At 37.4% G+C, this 14,338-nt stretch overlaps 1 protein-coding gene across 4 annotated transcripts in view; it reads left to right on the top strand.

The window, feature by feature from the left end:
* Nucleotides 1-14,338, top strand: part of TRRAP (transformation/transcription domain associated protein) — a 77,824-nt gene that overhangs the window by 42,324 nt on the left and 21,162 nt on the right. For all 4 annotated transcript variants that reach the window (XM_027683414.1, XM_027683412.1, XM_027683413.1 and 1 more), the window contains 13 exons: nt 87-208; nt 1,076-1,289; nt 2,023-2,202; nt 2,558-2,704; nt 3,379-3,498; nt 3,790-4,077; nt 5,400-5,537; nt 5,831-5,943; nt 6,427-6,562; nt 9,537-9,728; nt 11,767-11,962; nt 12,214-12,479; nt 13,204-13,304. In XM_027683414.1, coding sequence (XP_027539215.1) covers nt 87-208; nt 1,076-1,289; nt 2,023-2,202; nt 2,558-2,704; nt 3,379-3,498; nt 3,790-4,077; nt 5,400-5,537; nt 5,831-5,943; nt 6,427-6,562; nt 9,537-9,728; nt 11,767-11,962; nt 12,214-12,479; nt 13,204-13,304 — 2,213 coding nt within the window. The remainder of the gene's footprint in view (nt 1-86; nt 209-1,075; nt 1,290-2,022; nt 2,203-2,557; nt 2,705-3,378; nt 3,499-3,789; nt 4,078-5,399; nt 5,538-5,830; nt 5,944-6,426; nt 6,563-9,536; nt 9,729-11,766; nt 11,963-12,213; nt 12,480-13,203; nt 13,305-14,338) is intronic.

Raw genomic sequence — 14,338 nt, 5'->3', positions numbered from 1 at the left:
ATGGCTGAGTTGTACTTTGAATGTGCTAGTCCTCTGCATGTTTGAAGATGAATTGACAAAATTAATCATGTCTTCTTTTAACACAGACACCTACTCTCCGGGAGAAGTCCATTTTACTGGTGAAAATGATGACTTACATTGAAAAGCGTTTTCCAGAAGACCTTGAATTAAATGCCCAGTTCTTAGACCTTGTTAACTATGTCTATAGGTAATTATAGCAATTAATCATTTATTGCAGCTTATTGGTTCGTAATTTGTACCATATATGACCTTTATAACATGTCATCAATCTTTTTAGGTCTGAATTAAGGAATTTTTTTTAAATGCATGTTTTTTATTTTAAAATGCAAAATCAATTCACTTCAGTGAGACCACAGTGTGTATTTATGGAAGGCAATTTGAAAATAGAAGTTCCTTAGGAAGGATTTTTACTTTTTGGCACTGATAAAATATCTCCACAACCCCAACTGCTTCGTTTCCCAAGATCCCAGGGCATCCTCATAGCTGATTGTATACTCAGCACTGTGGTAACAGCTGAAATCTGTATTTTCACATCCATAGGATATAAAGATTTTTTTTTTCCTGGAAACCTTATTATAAATTAGACTTTCAAGAGAATTACTTTGCTTGGTAGACTGACAAGTTTTGAATCATGATGAAATAATTTAAATAGTCACCTTATCAACAAATGCCAGGTATTTAATGTTGTGCTGCTGGTTCCCATTATTTTGCAGTCCCTGTTTGCTGCTGGACTGTTTGCTGGTTCCCTGTGCAAAGCCTTTGTGTGGACACAGTGCTCAGAAGTTTTTATCAATGAATAACATTTATCATTTCAAACAGAATGCACATGTGGCTCAGTGGTTTACAAGTATGATAAGATTTTGTTCTAGGGCAGCTTTCTAACAAGCAGCAATATTTTCTTTGCTGTTTTTCTTGAAACACCGTGCCTGGACAAGTTCCACACCACAGGGGCTTTTACAGAGTATCACCTCTCTGGATTTTTAGTATTTTATATACAAAACTTAGGAGGCTTCTCTTTCTAATATCTCTGTTATTTCACCTTTATTCACTTCAGGGATGAGAATCTTTCTGGTAGTGAACTTACAGCTAAACTGGAGCCAGCGTTCCTGTCGGGTCTGCGCTGTGCTCAGCCACTCATCCGAGCCAAGTTTTTTGAGGTCTTTGACAATTCCATGAAACGTCGTGTTTATGAGCGTTTACTTTATGTGACCTGTTCCCAAAACTGGGAAGCCATGGGAAATCACTTCTGGATAAAGCAGTGCATCGAGGTAGGGAAGTTATTTGTATCAGAAATGTGGTTAGAAATATGTTTCGTTCCCTGTGCTTGTAGTGTGTATTATCCACATCAAAGCTGAAAATACCAGGTCTGCTGCCTCAGATACTTCCTGTGGTGCTTCAAAATAAATACAATGTCTAAACCATTGAGATGCTGATGCTTGGAAAGGGGCTTGAATATAAATGTTTAAAATATATTTTCTCTGCCAAAAGCTTAATGACCAGGTTAATACTTCTTAAGAAAAGCCCTCTCTCACAATTGATAATGATTATAAAATCTACAAGAATTGTTATAGTAGATGGTTTCCAGAAAACTACAATGTTAAAGCTACAATGTGTGCTTTGGTGGTATGACAGGTGTTAGGTGGGATTGCATTGAAATGAAATTGCATCTTTGCTTATTTAAAATAAGGTGGTACCAAACCTTTTTATTTTAACAATGTATGTATTAAAACATGAGTTTAAGGACTGTGAAAATCCTTTTTAGGGTAGCAGTGAGAGTCTGTATACATTAGTGGATTGAGGGCACTAATTATATGTGTTAAAAAGTACAAAATGCAGGCTTTAGGTGCAGAAGATTCTATTGAATAGAGGTGATAAATAGGCCTTAAACACACTATTGCAACTTTTGTGTTGTTTTTAAAAATTAAACCGTAGTGACGTTTTCTTTGAAATACTACAGTAAAATGTATATCTAAAAACTCCTCTTGTTTTTCTGTGTCTCAGCTCCTGTTGGCAGTGTGTGAGAGGAACACCACAATTGGGACAAGCTGCCAGGGGGCCATGCTGCCCTCCATCACCAATGTCATCAACCTTGCTGACAGCCACGACAGGGCAGCCTTTGCTATGGTGACCCACGTCAAACAAGAGCCTCGTGAAAGGGAAAACAGTGAATCCAAAGAAGAGGTAACTGACAGAAAATAGTGTGGAAAAAATGTCTTTGGTGGAATATCTTCTTAGTTTCTCGTCACGTAAGTTTGGAGAACGTGTCTTGAAGATGATGTGTACAGGTTGCTGGTGTATCTCGTGTTTTAAGCCTGCGTGGGTTTCTCAGAACTTGCATTCAGTCACTGAACCTTTTCTTTACTAGAGCACTCCAGCAATTACATATCTGAACCTGAAGAAGTAGCAGAAATAGTGAGACCTGAAATAAGTTGATAAGGAGGGTATTTTGTATTGGGGAAAAAAAAGTAGAAGTACCTGTAGCAAAAGCTATAGAAGATAACTGTGTTTACTTACTAAGTTATTTACTTCTGTATAGGATGTTGAAATAGACATTGAATTGGCTCCAGGAGATCAGACCAGTACACCAAAAACTAAGGAACTTTCAGAGAAGGACATTGGGAATCAGCTGCACATGTTGACCAACCGACATGACAAATTTCTTGACTCTCTTCGAGAAGTGAAGGTTGGTACAGCTTGTTGGTGACAAATCACTTTAATACCGAAATCTCCTAACTGATCTGAAGCGTATTTTTCTTTTTGCATCTCACACTTCTGATTTTTTAAGCTGAGTTTTCTTGTGTAGACATGTCTTATAATCTGATGTAATTTCTTATCTGCATATGGTAAAAAATTCTTAAGCCTTCACTTCATCAATAGTTGTTACTGTATCCCTTTCCTACAAAATTGAATTTCATCCTCCTTCACCTGTAAGTGTATTTCAACTGTTTGGTTCAGAAAACAGTGATGGCAAAGACAGGATATAGAATCAAAAATGTGTATTGGCATCTTATGATTAAATAATTTCAAAGAAAATAATTATAGCTGAAAGCTATGTTGAAATAACTCTCACAGTAATAACAGCTCTATCCAATTAACCTGATCATTCCTATTACCAAAGTCACCTTCTTTCCTTTTTCCTTCTTTTTTTTAGAATGGTTACAATAATGAATCAGAGTCTTTATCAACATGAAAATAGGATGAATTTATTCTTACAAGTATATATTGCTAAAGGAAACTTATTTTTATTGGAAAAGGCATTTGCATTACTGCTTACTCTATATTAGTACAGTATACCTGACCTGTTTTTCCACAGTATTAATTGTATTTTCCCATTTATGTGAATCTCTTTGTTCCCAGACTGGAGCGTTGCTGAGTGCCTTTGTTCAGTTATGTCACATTTCTACACCTTTGGCAGAGAAGACTTGGATACAGCTTTTTTCACGACTTTGGAAAATCCTGTCTGACAGACAACAACATGTGAGAATCTCTCTCTCCCACTTACAGATTCCTCTTTGTAAATGGCTGCTGTTTCAGGAAAATGTATTTTTGTGATGACTTTGTTCACTTACCTGGAGAAGTTTGCCATTCTTTGACTAGTGAATGCTGTAACCTCTATCAACACATCTTTTGAAAGAAATAGGACCTTTCAATTTTCAAAGAGAAATATACTTGTCAGAGGGTTGTTCCCTGAACTAAAGAGATTTTAAATCTAGATTCTCTAATTGAAGAATCTGAACAATCAGATAACTATTATGTTTTTTCTTCTAGGCTCTAGCAGGTGAAATAAGCCCTTTCTTGTGCAGTGGCAGCCATCAGGTGCAGCGAGACTGCCAGCCCAGTGCCCTGAACTGCTTTGTGGAAGCAATGTCACAGTGTGTTCCTCCCATTCCCATCAGACCTTGTGTCCTGAAATACTTGGGTAAAACTCACAACCTCTGGTTTCGTTCTACACTGATGCTGGAACACCAAGCCTTTGAAAAAGGACTGAGTCTACAGATTAAGCCTAAACAGACAACAGAATTTTATGAGCAGGAAAGCATAACTCCTCCTCAACAGGTAGTGTTATATTAATTGAAATACCTTATGAAACATGAAGAGGAAAATGTAACACTGACAAGTCCTCCACTAACCCATGTCCCCAAATGCCACATCTACATGTTTTTTACACAACTCCAGGGGTGGTGACTCTACCATTGCCCTGGGCAGCCTGTTCTGGTGCTTGACAACCCTTTTGGTGAAGACATTTTTCCTGATATCGAACCTAAACCTCCCCTGGTGTAACATGAGGCTGTTTCCTCTTATCCTATTGCTTGTTACTTGGAAAGAGAGGTTGACCCCCACGTTGGTACAATCTCCTTTCAGGTAGTTTTAGAGAATGATAAGGACCCTCCTGAGCCTCCTTTTCTCCAGGCTGAACCCCCAACTCCCTCAGCTGCTCCTCATCAGACTTGTGCTCCAGACCCTTTCCCAGCTCTGTTGCCCTTCTCTGGACATGCTGTAGCACTTCAAAATTGTGCTAGTAGTGTGAGGCCCAAAATCATGTAGTGTGAGGCCCAAAACTGAATCCAGGATTGGAGATGTGGCCTCACCAGTGCTAAGCACAAAGGAACAATTGCTTCTAAATCTTTGTATTTAGAAGCCTGTTAAAGTGGTGGTGTTTTTTTTTCTTCAGTGAAAGAATTCCTGTCCTTGTGTGTTTGTGAATAGACGCTTGCAACATTTAATACTTTGTGTCTTACCTACTTCTCATGTTTTTCTTTCATCTGTCATTGATATTTTCACATTTTTTTCTCTTCATCCCTCTTATCCATCTGCTTTTGACACTGATTCCCTGCAGCACTGTAGAACTAGATATAACCATTTCTGCCCCCAATTTTAAATCTGAAGTAGAAGTCAATACTGCCCATCTCCCTCAAAGGAAATGTTCTTTCCCTCATCAAATCTGTTGGCGTATGACTTTAAAGAATTATTAGCTAAACAAAATAGAGTTCCTTGCTGAGAAGCTGTTGTGTTTAATAGTCTGGCAGGTATGATCTCCCTACGCAGATCAGCTGAGGAAGCTAAATATTACAGATTTATGGTTTTTTACATTAAAGACCAAGTTGCTGGCTCATTGAACAGTTCTGTTTTCTATGATTTCATCTGTTGTGTTAAGAATCAGTGTGCAAGCCTTAGGATTTTTTGGTTATGCAGTGTTCTCAGTACATGGTTGTTAATAAGTGCTTGCCTTCTGGAGTTTTAAAGAGTCTTTATTATAGAGACATCTCTATATCATGTCTTTCTCAGCTTGCCTCAGTGTAGAATGTGAAGGTTTGCTATCTGCTGTGCTTTGTAAGGACAACTTGACTGTGGTGAAACACATATTCTTAACATTCTAGGAAATACTGGACTCCCTTGCTGAGCTCTACTCCTTGTTACAAGAAGAGGATATGTGGGCTGGACTGTGGCAGAAACGCTGTAAATTCCCAGAGACAGCAACAGCCATTGCCTATGAACAGCATGGCTTTTTTGAACAGGTACACTCTTGATATTAGAAATTATCAGAATGAGTATTCTGGTCAGGAAGAAAAAACTCTGAATATTAGTTATTAACTTTAGTCTTCCAAAATGAAAGGTACCACAGCTTCTCTACTGTCTACGGTAGTAGTTTAAGGCCATGTAATACCTACGTAAGGTGAGATTTTTGAGCACATCCACCAGTTTTTCATGCAATTTGTAAGGGTTTTCTTATCACTTGTTTTTAAAAAGAAAAGAGTGAGTTATTGTGTATACAGCAGATGGAAAAGTAGAGTGGTTGAATTTTCTTTAGGCACAAGAAACTTATGAAAAAGCCATGGAAAAGGCTAAAAAGGAGCACGAACGGAACAACGCTTCCCCTTCCATCTTTCCTGAATATCAGCTCTGGGAAGACCACTGGATTCGGTAAGACTGAATGTAGAACAAGTATTTTACCCTGCAATAGAAGGAAAATACCCTGCTGCTGATTTAAAAAATAAACTTATCTCAGGACTTAGCTCAGGGAAAACTTAAGGGAATTAAATAAGCTGGTTTTTATTCCCTTAACAGAGCCTCAGAAGTGATATGCCTGAATTGCTATAAAAATGTAATTTGTTATTGGTGGAAAAAGACTGGAGTTAAAATTTGTTTTTCCTATTTAAAATGGTTGTTCTGGGACACACAAAATGCAGCTTTTCCCTGTTCACAGATTTCTATATTATAACTGGTAATAAATAAATTAAAAAAAAAAAATCTTCCCATCTGGATAAAACTTTTGCAGTGCTTGCAAAGCTGTTTGTAGACAAACAAATATGCAGATAACATTCTGATATGCAACATTTGTAGTCAGTTTTATTGAAATTTTTGTGGTTTTTTGTAACCAAATTTGACACTGCTTTTGATTTTTAGTTGCTCAAAAGAACTGAACCAGTGGGAGCCTTTGACAGAATATGGCCAGTCAAAAGGTCATATAAATCCTTACCTCGTGTTGAAGTGTGCATGGAGGGTCTCAAACTGGATTGCTATGAAGGAGGCTCTGGTGCAGGTGAGTGGGGGCTTTTTATGCTCATGTTTAGTTTCTCCTCATCCTCTCTTAAGTATCTTCCCAACTCTTTTAAGAGCCATTCCATGTGAATAAAGTGGTGGTTGTTGTTCTTGAAGCTGCTATAAAAAGCCAGGCCATACAGCCATCTTGGGCTTCCTGTGGTAAACGACAGATTTCTGTGTTGGAGGCACCACTGGATTGTCTGGGATTCTTTTTAACATTGTATGTGGTGTTGCTATTCTGTAAAAGATGGATAACTTGGGTTTTTTTTTTTTGGTTTGTTTTTTCTTGGCTTTGTTTTTTTTTATTTAATTTTAAGGAAATACATCCTCTTTTCATGGTCGGTAGAGTTGTTCATTTGTGCTTCGTTAATACAGAAACATAAACCAGATGTAAAACTGAAATCTGAAAGGTGAGAATACTGCATTAAATCACAAGTGGAAAGGAGCTTGCTGTGACATTACTGGAGTTACTCTGCTAAAGATGCCAGAATTTGCAATAAGGGGGTGAATTGCATATTTAAAATACAATTTTACTGGCAGAGCTCTGAGCAAAGCCTTAGGCTGTGTTTTCTTATATTGCAGGGAGTGAACCAGAACAATTAGTCCTTCAGTTAATTAGAGTTTATTATTTCATCAGTACTGTTTAAGTTTTGAACCAATACCTACCAGTTAATAGTGTTACACATCAAATTGACAGTTGGCTGTATAGTGTAATAACATTTGCAAAAGATACAACATGATTATGAAAAATGCTGAGCATCCTTTAATTCCAGTATCTTGCAGAGTTAAGTTTCTATATATAAAATATTCCAGCCAGTTGTTTCATTGTGACAGCTTACTCTCGCATGAGAAATATGAGAGTTGTGTGTCTCTCTTACTTCCTTCAAAATCAGGCTGAATTATGCATTTTTTAAAAAATGTAGTTATATTTATTCTGCTGTAACTCTTTTGTCAGAGGGGAAAATAAGTGGACGCAATCAGTATATTTTGCTTTAAAGGCTAAACTGTGAAAACCATAAAAGTTATTATATTGATTAAAGGTAGTGTTGTCTTTTGATGGAACCTAAATTAAGGGGGTTCCAACCATTGCTACATTTGAAATGGTATTTTTCTATGTTTGTAGTACTGATGGTTCAAATTAAATAATTGTCTCTAAATATGGATTTTATCATTTATCAGCCCATGTGAAGCCAAATCTGTAAGTACCAAGCTGCATATGCAACAAAAATTTTCTTTACAGGTACTATTTTCATTTTGATTAACTTCTTTTGTTCTTATAACATTTGGTATTTTGTGTGTTATTTAAGTGTGCAACTTCAGAGGCTGATTATAAAAATAAGTTTATTTGAGAAACTTTTAAAGGCTAAAATAAGAATTGTATTGTACAGTGTGTTATAAACCTTGAGCTTGAACAGAATAAAATAGATCATGTCTGACAGGTTCTGGGTTTGGAGAATTGCAAGTTGAGTGGAAGTGCCAACCTCGAGTAAGTGCTGATATGCTCTAGCTGCAGTTATATTAAATGAGGTATTTTCAGTAATGAGACATTTACTAAATGACTAAGGAGAAGATGCTGCTGAAGCCATAAATGGAGCTTTTGTGGCTCTACTCAGGTTCTTGTAAAAGTGTCAGGACACGTTTGCATAAATATTAGGATCTGGAAGAATAATTGATTCTATGCTGCTGTACTCACTACTCCAATTCTGTTGATATTCTTTAACATGGCTGTTTTTTATCAAGTTCCATGGTTGATTCACAAGAAAGGCCAGAAAGGATGGCAAATATCTATCAGTTTTCATAAATCTTTCTGAAAGATTTTTAATAATCTTACCCATTAATGTCGAGCTATTAAAACAGCAAGTAGCCTTTGATAGGACCCAAGACTCATTTCCATTTGCTCACATTGCCATTGTGTTTAATGATGCAGTAGATAATGTAATAAAGAAAGAGATTGTTTTCACTGTGTAAGTGTAAGGTTGCTACCTGGCAGTTTCTCTTTGCTGGCTCATGTGTAGAAGTCAGCTGAGGATTACAGAAATAACAATTGTAGTGGTTACCATACAGTATATCAACCACCGAGTAATGCAGAGGGATTTCTGGGTTGCACATCAAACCATAAAGGGCGTGATGTAAAGCAGGAGAAAAAGGAGTGAAAAAGTTGTAGATTAAAGACCTGCAGTGTCAGCTGGTGAGCACTGGCTCAGTGCAAGTTTATTGTGAAATGCTCACAGAATTTAGGTGCTGGACAATTTGGGTGCCTTGCTGAGTTTAGTTGCCGTATTTCTACTGTTCCAGGATTTAAGAAAGTGGTTTAAAATTATTTTTAAAATTATTTTAGGACTGTGACTTGACTTTGCACCTGTGCTCAGAAATTAACATAAATGGGAAGGTTAGTTGTGGATTACTTGAAAAAATATTAGCTGTTTATTTTCATAAACTAAACAATGCCCTAGAGCAGACAGTAGGGAGTATAATGCTGCACAATGTGCTGACAGGAAGGGACAGGATCTTTTTAAGTGAGAAGCTGATGTTACTTGTTCTGGAGCCCCTGAAGCATTGCAGAGGTAGTGTATGTTGTGTGTTATCTGCTGAGAAGCATCTTTTTCACTTTGTACAAGGTGAATTGGTTTGCTGTGAGCTTCCTGCTCCTGTGGCAGGGCTGCTCTCACTGCTCAGCTGCCTTGAGCTGCATTACAGTTGTCAGTGTAAAAACACCCCAACAGCAGGTTGGACCCAGGCACTTCTACTCTTGGGCCGAACTGGCAATTATTTGCTAGCCTGCCCTTGCCAGTAACATTAGGAGAGGTGAAACTCCTCTAGTGACATTAAATATTGATGCTTTAAGCTGATATTTTTAGAAAACGAAATAATATTGATAAACAGCAAAGCTGTTCATTTAAGAAGGCTTTTAAGAAAATAATTTAACTGTTTTGAGTACGAATGATCTTTACCAGATACCATTTTATTACCAGGTGGAGTTGAGCTGCCCAAAAGAGATGGCCTGGAAAGTGAACATGTACAGAGGGTACCTGGCAATCTGCCACCCCGAGGAGCAGCAGCTGAACTTCATCGAGCGCCTGGTGGAGATGGCGAGCAGTTTGGCCATCCGGGAATGGCGGAGGCTCCCTCACGTGGTCTCACACGTTCACACTCCCCTTCTCCAGGTAAGGATGAAAAGTCCAGTTGTTTTCCAGCAGCAGGTTTCAGAACTTTTATTAACTGTGAGTGTAAAATATTTTAGTCAATAGTTTTTTCAGAATGGTATTTTTTTGATTAAAAGGTGTGGAATGCGCGTTTTGATTTTTGTTTTCGATGTGCTTGTTTCTAAGAGTTCGTGAGAAATTGGGACCATTTTTTTTTAAGACCTCCAGAAATACTTTTGGGAAGCTGCTGGCACGATTGTGGTTATATGGAATATGCAGTTTAATTATTATGTGAAATGAAATAACATGTATTGCATGGTGAAAAACGTATGGGATGTGTCCTTTGCAACTTTCATACATATGTTACCATAACAAAAATGGACTTCTGTTTTTCCTTTTGAAATGTATAAAATATCAACATGCTGTTGTTTTGTCTTGTATTTAATTATGTAAATAATTCAATTTGCAACTGTAAGAGAAGAATTTTTTAGAGTAGATGTTATTGCCAAATTGAACTTAATGAAAGTAGGTGCCTAAATCCATCTTTAAAAAATTGGATTTGGCCTTGAGTTGCTTTCAGCAGCTTCTTGAAAATTAACCTCATGTCCTCTGACTTGTGTGGTACAGCTGGAGCCAGTGTGGAAGTGGGGCTGGGGCAGGATTGTACTTGGCTGTGTGAGATCTGGGCAAAACATGCTGTTCATTTCTCATTTCAGCTGACTTTGTCCCTGTTTAGGTGTCCTATAAACATATACCTAATGAAGATTAGATCTTGTTCCTGTGGAGGAAACCTTTCATCCCCAGGGGAGGAATTGTAGAATATCTCAGTGCAACATGATCTGAAATTTCATAACAGGGATGCATTTCTTGAAGGATCATTGCTCAGAACTATGAATGAACCTGTAGAAGTGCAGAGGACCTTGATTTCTGAGTTCTCTTTGATATAGTGGCTTCTATAATTCTGTTTAAAATGAATAGTTTCATCCTGTGTGTCATGCTAGGTGTGATTCATAAGTAACTAATCTACACTATCTAAGAAGGTACCTCTACTAAAATTACCTCTACTAAAACTACCTCCCACAGCAGCTCATGCCTTGGAATTTTTATGCTATAAATGGATGCATCAGATAAAGTGAATGAATATGGAAGTTTTCTCCATATTCAGAGAAAGTTTTCAAGTAAATAGGTACAGTTTGTGAGCTCAGAAGGAGGCTTCTTGATGAATTTAATTCCTTCCTACTAAGTTTTCACACGTACTTCAAGTATTTTTCCCCCACCAAGAATGGCAGCAGGAAAGAATTAGTATTGCTAAATAAAGTGCTTTCAGATATCAATTAAAACAAGCTTTTAAAACAATCTAATATGTATATATCCCTCATGAAGAAATGATAAATTAGTCAGTGACTGACAGAGGTACAAATGCAGGCATGAATTTGCACTGCAGTAATTACTTTTTTTTTAATATCAGATAGTATGTGATTAAATACCCATGAGAAAATTAAATTTATGTGATGAATGGGTGTAGGATGAAGGTTAAGCCATTGTGAGAGCTGATACTGAGATGACTGTAGAAAAATATTACTTTAATTTATTTTGTTTCAAGAGATTTCACTCTGTAAATTCGGACTGCCTTTTTTTTTCTCAAATAGTTATCTCATTTAGTTGATTAACAATGAATACAAGTGTTATCTGCCAAGTGGTAGCTTAGAGAATACTACATTGGCTTTATTGTACTACAGGTAATTAAATTCCATTGAAGTTTGTGGGCCTTTTCTTCAGGTGGTTGAAGTTTTAACAAACTGTCTGCTGCCTTTAGTAGGTTCGAGACTACTGCCATCTTCTGTTTGTTCCTCTCCTTAATTTGGGGATAGGAGAGGTCAGTGAAAACCTGTTCTAAACTTCAGTAACTTCCCAAAGCTCAGGTCTTTGCAGAATCTAAGTGACACATCAGGGGCATGTAGATACAGTTTCTCTGGACATTCAAGCTTCTATCTAGAAGTCAGATCATGACCAGAGAATTTATACTTAATTTATATTTATATTGTTTAATGTTTTCTAGGCAGCACAGCAAATAATTGAACTTCAAGAAGCAGCCCAAATAAATGCAGGATTGCAACCAACTAATCTGGGGAGGAACAACAGCTTACATGATATGAAGACTGTTGTAAAGACTTGGAGAAACAGGTTACCTATTGTGTCAGATGATTTATCCCACTGGAGCAGCATTTTCATGTGGAGACAACATCATTACCAGGGTAAATCTGCCTGGTCCAGTGTGCATTCACCATAGAATATTCCAGACGTTGTCTGAAATAAGTTCTTGGTTGTTTTATTTTTAAATTTCAATGTACAGGATTGTTGATTTTGACAAGTTTTTGATTTTACTCAATTTTCATTTAAGTGTTTCATTACCTTAAGTCATCCATTCCATATGTGTTGCTGTGTAAGGTGCCGCTGTACGTATAATTTTATTTATAACGACAAACATTTCATGGTGTGTTTCCAGCCATTGTGACTGCATATGAAAACAGTTCTCAGCATGATCCCAGTTCCAACAATGCCATGTTGGGAGTTCATGCCTCTGCATCAGCAATTATCCAATATGGAAAGATAGCTCGGAAACAAGGGCTGGTCAACGTGGCGCTGGACATCCTGAGCCGCATCCACACCATCCCAACCGTGCCCATCGTGGATTGCTTCCAGAAGATTCGGCAGCAAGTGAAGTGTTATCTGCAGCTGGCTGGAGTCATGGGCAAAAATGAATGTATGCAGGTACAGCAGCTTTATCACTGTAGGTGTCGTTGGAACTCGTAGGATTACAGAGGCCATCGGATATATTGATTTAAACAGGCTCCCTGTGTCCAGGACAGGGTCTGAATTTCCTTGGCCACGTTACACCCTGCAGGGAGTGGTGTTTTAAGTAATGCTGTTATAGTCCAAAGCATTTAATGTCCTCTTTGAACTGAAAACTGTGAATATATTAAAAATCAACTGAACGAAAAGTGAAATGGAAGGATATTTTTTGAAATCTTACAAGATTGATAAATGGAAGTGACTTGAAAAAATAAATTATTTATATAGGAAGGAGCCCCACTACTGCAAGACTAACTGAAGCTCCAAATCAATGCTAAGTGCCTGATTCATGAGTGGTGGATGCTGTCAAACTGAAGTGAAATTGTATGTGTTGAAAGGGGAAAAATGTGATTTTAGGTAAAACCCACTGGCACGTGATCAGCAAACGGACCTTGTAATAAATATAACATAAATAATATTATAACTTAAAGTGAAAAAGATAACCTGATGAGTGTTATCTGTGTGTATTTGTTTTGCTTAGGCCAGTGTAACTTAAAATTGTTTTCAGTCTATTTTTTTTAACAAATGAAAATTAAATGCTAGAAACTCAGGCTATTTAAATTTCAAGAGAATATTTCGGCACTTTCATCTTAATAAACTCTCCCATTTTAAAAGGCTTTTCTCACTAAGACTTATTTAACAGGGTCTTGAAGTTATTGAATCAACCAATCTGAAGTACTTCACCAAGGAGATGACTGCTGAGTTTTATGCACTGAAGGGAATGTTCTTGGCACAGATTAACAAGTGAGTATCTGGCTGGAAGAGGCACCAGCACACAGCTGAGAAAAATGCAGCTGAAATATTTCAACACAGTGAGCAGAAAAGCTGGTCCATATGTTTCTACCAGCCCAAAATTTGTCACAACTGTATAAGAAAGTAAAAATATCCGTGAGAGTTCCTTTGCAGTTTGAAGATGTAACGGTTGGTCACATTTCAAAGTATTGTAGGAAATATCTAATTAAAGCAAACATTGTGCCAGTTGAATTTTTTCCAAGTTTTGTATTTCATGGGATGAGATGGAAGAGGCAGGGAGAATAAGTTTGTCCAATTGATACTTTTTTTTTTCTCTTGTTCTGTGAGTGCTCAGAAAAACTGATGTCTAATTGATGTCTTTGTGTAGTTGGGAAATGGAGGTTGCTTTGTTTCTCTCATTTCTGTTTCATTGTCTGTGTCCCTTTAATAGCTGCAGCTGGTCAAGACATAGGGAAATATGTGGTGGTGTAGTTCACAGTGCTCAGGTAAATCTGGTGTGTGGAATGTGGAAATGGAACATTCATTTCAGATAATTGAATTGAAAGACTCCTATAGTGTGTGTTGGAGACATCTTGCACTGCAGCAATTAAACACCTAAGTTCAAGGCTTGTTTTCACACAACGACTTTTGTGATGGTTTTGCTTTGTACTGACAGGCATTTTACTGTTTTGAGAAAGATCTCTCTTTAATTCAGTAAACAAATATCTCAGCAGTCAAATTTTGTTTGGCGATGCCAAAAAACCCCCTTCCAATTTCAACAGCTTTTAATACGCCTGGGATTTAATGGCAGCATTGCTACGTGTTACATATGGAAGGAATAATTCCTTTACCACTACACTGTGGCCACTTTAGGAATGAAATCCATCAGGTTTTAAGCTGTGCATTGCAACCTCACATAGCAATTTAAGTCAGGAAATGATGAATATCTTCTGTGGATACAAGAGAGAATTTTAAATAGGCAGAATGCAATTACTTTGATGGAGAGTGCAGTGGGCTTTTATATGGTCACAGGCTTAATTTTAGTA

Source organism: Neopelma chrysocephalum, unplaced genomic scaffold (genome assembly GCF_003984885.1).
Source record: "Neopelma chrysocephalum unplaced genomic scaffold, ASM398488v2 Primary Assembly neopelma1_65, whole genome shotgun sequence".
NCBI classification, from domain to species: domain Eukaryota; kingdom Metazoa; phylum Chordata; class Aves; order Passeriformes; family Pipridae; genus Neopelma; species Neopelma chrysocephalum.
This window is presented reverse-complemented; position numbering and strand designations above follow the sequence as displayed.